This window comes from Vespula pensylvanica, chromosome 3 (assembly GCF_014466175.1).
Source record: "Vespula pensylvanica isolate Volc-1 chromosome 3, ASM1446617v1, whole genome shotgun sequence".
Lineage (NCBI taxonomy): Eukaryota > Metazoa > Arthropoda > Insecta > Hymenoptera > Vespidae > Vespula > Vespula pensylvanica.
In genome coordinates, this window is record NC_057687.1 from 788,729 (window position 1) to 791,539 (window position 2,811).

General features: G+C 40.8%; 1 protein-coding gene across 1 annotated transcript in view; it reads right to left on the reverse strand.

Moving 5' to 3' along the window:
- Positions 1-2,005: 2,005 nt before the first annotated feature.
- Positions 2,006-2,811, reverse strand: part of LOC122627488 (fibroin heavy chain-like) — a 1,511-nt gene continuing 705 nt past the window's right edge. Inside the window, exon 4 of the mRNA XM_043808608.1 lies at positions 2,006-2,781. Within this exon, the coding sequence (XP_043664543.1) occupies positions 2,006-2,781 (776 nt within the window). The remainder of the gene's footprint in view (positions 2,782-2,811) is intronic.

Below are 2,811 nucleotides of genomic sequence, written 5' to 3' on the forward strand. Positions count from 1 at the left end.
CTCTCTCTCTCTCTCTCTTTCTCTCTTTCTCTCTTTCTCTCTGTTTCTCACTTTCTCATCTTGAACGATCGCTAGGGATCCCTTTTGTATCATATGTTGAATTAAATGAGAGAAATCCCGAATGAAAGTAATAGTTTGTTAAAAGACTGAACACGTGACGCTTATAACTATTTGCTCTGAAAAGAAATGGTTTTTTTCTGTTTTTTTTTTTTTTTTTTTTTTTTTTTACACTTGTAGTATCGAAATCAAAGAGAGATTTTGATGAGGGATCGTAATGGATGATATCGATAATATACGTGATATTAGTATTAAAATATCGATTTTAACAGATTGCGGACGGATCACGAGAATTCTCGTGCTTTCTATTTTAGAGCTTGTGGCCAATCACGAGAATTCCCGTATTTGCGTCAAAAATATATTAGCCTTGTAATATAAGAATATGTAATAAATAACTTAAAAAATGCAATGAGTATTTAATTTTAAAGCGTAGCTTCAAAATTTATGTAAAAGCTATTTTTTTATTCATTCACCGAAAACATAGGTGGCTATTGGGTAAAACTAACAAAGAAACTATTGATCCGTAATGTTTTAAGAAAAAGAGAGAAAAAAGCAAAAAAAAAAAAACTCTACACCATCTTCAAATAAAATTATCTGTGCCCGGAATAATGTATTGGTAAAGTGGAGTAGTTTTACTTGCTTTTAATCGAGCGTTTACTTGCGAGCGTAAACGATGTAATTAGTTTTCCGACTGAGAAAAGCGAAAAACCGTGTGAATACTTTCTTCCATTCTAATCATGTTACGCTTCGTCACAATTCAGTATCAATCGATCACACGAATAAAAGTGAAACAGTTCTATTCGTGTAAAAATTGAACGGAGGAACATCGAAGGTTAGATTTTTAAAAAATAAAATCGATTGTTAACATCGTTATGAAGATCGTTATCAATGCTTTCGATTTTTTCGGGAGCTCACTACTGGTTTTATGTTAAGATGGAATGATTTTCATTTGATTCGAGAAACGAGATTCAGTCGATGGAATCTCGCGTGTCTAGACGTAGAATAATGAAAGTATGAATCGTCGGTGCTTGGTAGTCGAAGTTGTCACGGGATAAAGCCAGAATGGTTTCTTTCGTCGCTTAACGAACGCCTGGATAAATAGCTTCTTCGTGAAAAAGCATGAGCACTCTCGCACGAATTGGCTGAATTCCAAGCGCGAAGCTAGCGAAAAGCACGACGAGGATGAGAACGATGAGATGGAGAAAAAGGTTCGCTTTCTTCGCTGTTACGTATAAGGGAGTTCCTTCCTTCACTTTTCCTAGGTTGGTGCATCGTCGAAGCGAATAAATGGTTTGCTTCTGTCGACATGGAAGATCTGAGGAATAGTTGAGAGTTCGGCTCGATGGGCGTCTTTTGCTTTGGTTGAAGTCTCGCGAAACTTTGCGAAGGAGACTTCAACTGTGAGAACCCCGTACAAAATGAATGAAGAAAGCCAATGGTGTGAGGGAAATATTATACAAGGGGATGATTTCAGGATGAAATCGCTCAAGATCTCCCTACACATGCTCGCACTTCCAGATTCTCGGATTCTTACGCGATAGTCAAACTTTTCTGGAAGATCTTTCTCCACTGTCGGATTCAACCACCTTGCAAATTTTTTTTCTTTTGCAAACGGAATCTTCGCAAACGAAACTTTTGCATATACCAATATTTTTAAATATATGCATTATGAAATTTCGGCTGCTTTGATTTTTTCCTATGGAATTTTTTTTGTTGCAATAAACTATTATTTTATTTGATGTTGTGAAAGAAATTTACAATTTCTTTTTTGCTCACTAACTATATTTCAAATAATTATAATTATAATTACATTTTTCATATTTAAATTGTTGGTTTTTTAAAACAACATTGAATAGAATTAAATAACTTCTCGTAAATCGAAAAATCAATGGAAAACTTAGTTTGGTGATAGACCATAAACAGATGCAATGGTGGGTCGAATAACTGGTCAAAATACTCCAATATGACCTCTTGCTCCTCCATTTAGTCCTGCAGCTAGATTTCCTAATCCTGCAGCTATTGCTCCACCTAATCCTGCGCCTATTCCTGCGCCTGCTCCTGTACCTACTTTTCCACCTAATCCTGCGCCTACTCCTACACTTACTCCTCCACCTACTTTTCTACCTACTCCTACGCTTATTCCTGCACCTACTCCTGCACCTACTTTTCCACCTACTCCTGCACCTACTTTTCCACCTACTCCTACGCTTACTCCTGCACCCAATTTTCCTCCTGAGCCTGATCCTACACCTACTCCTGCACTTACTCCTACGCCTGCGCCTACTCCTGCGCCTGCTCCTCTGCCTGCTCCTGCACCTGCTCCTGCACCTACTCCTGCACCTATTCCTGCGCCTGCGCCTACTCCTGCGCCTGCTCCTGCGCCTGCGCCTACTCCTGCGCCTGCTCCTGCGCCTGCTCCTGCACCTGCTCCTGTGCCTGATCCTGCGCCTGCTCCTGCACCTGCGCCTACTCCTGCGCCTGCTCCTGTGCCTGATCCTGCGCCTGCTCCTGCTCCTGCGCCTGCTCCTGCGCCTGCTCCTACGCCTGCTCCTACACCCGATCCACTTGGTGAGGTAGAGCTCGATTGTTCAGAGCTGCTAGGTGCTTCACTTGGTTGTTCAGAGCTGCTAGGTGCTTCACTTGGTTGTTCAGAGCTGCTAGATTCTTCACATGGTTGTTCAGAACTGCTAGGTGCTTCGGTTGGTTGTTCAGAACTGCTAGGTGCTTCACTTGGTTGTTCAGAGCTGCTAGATT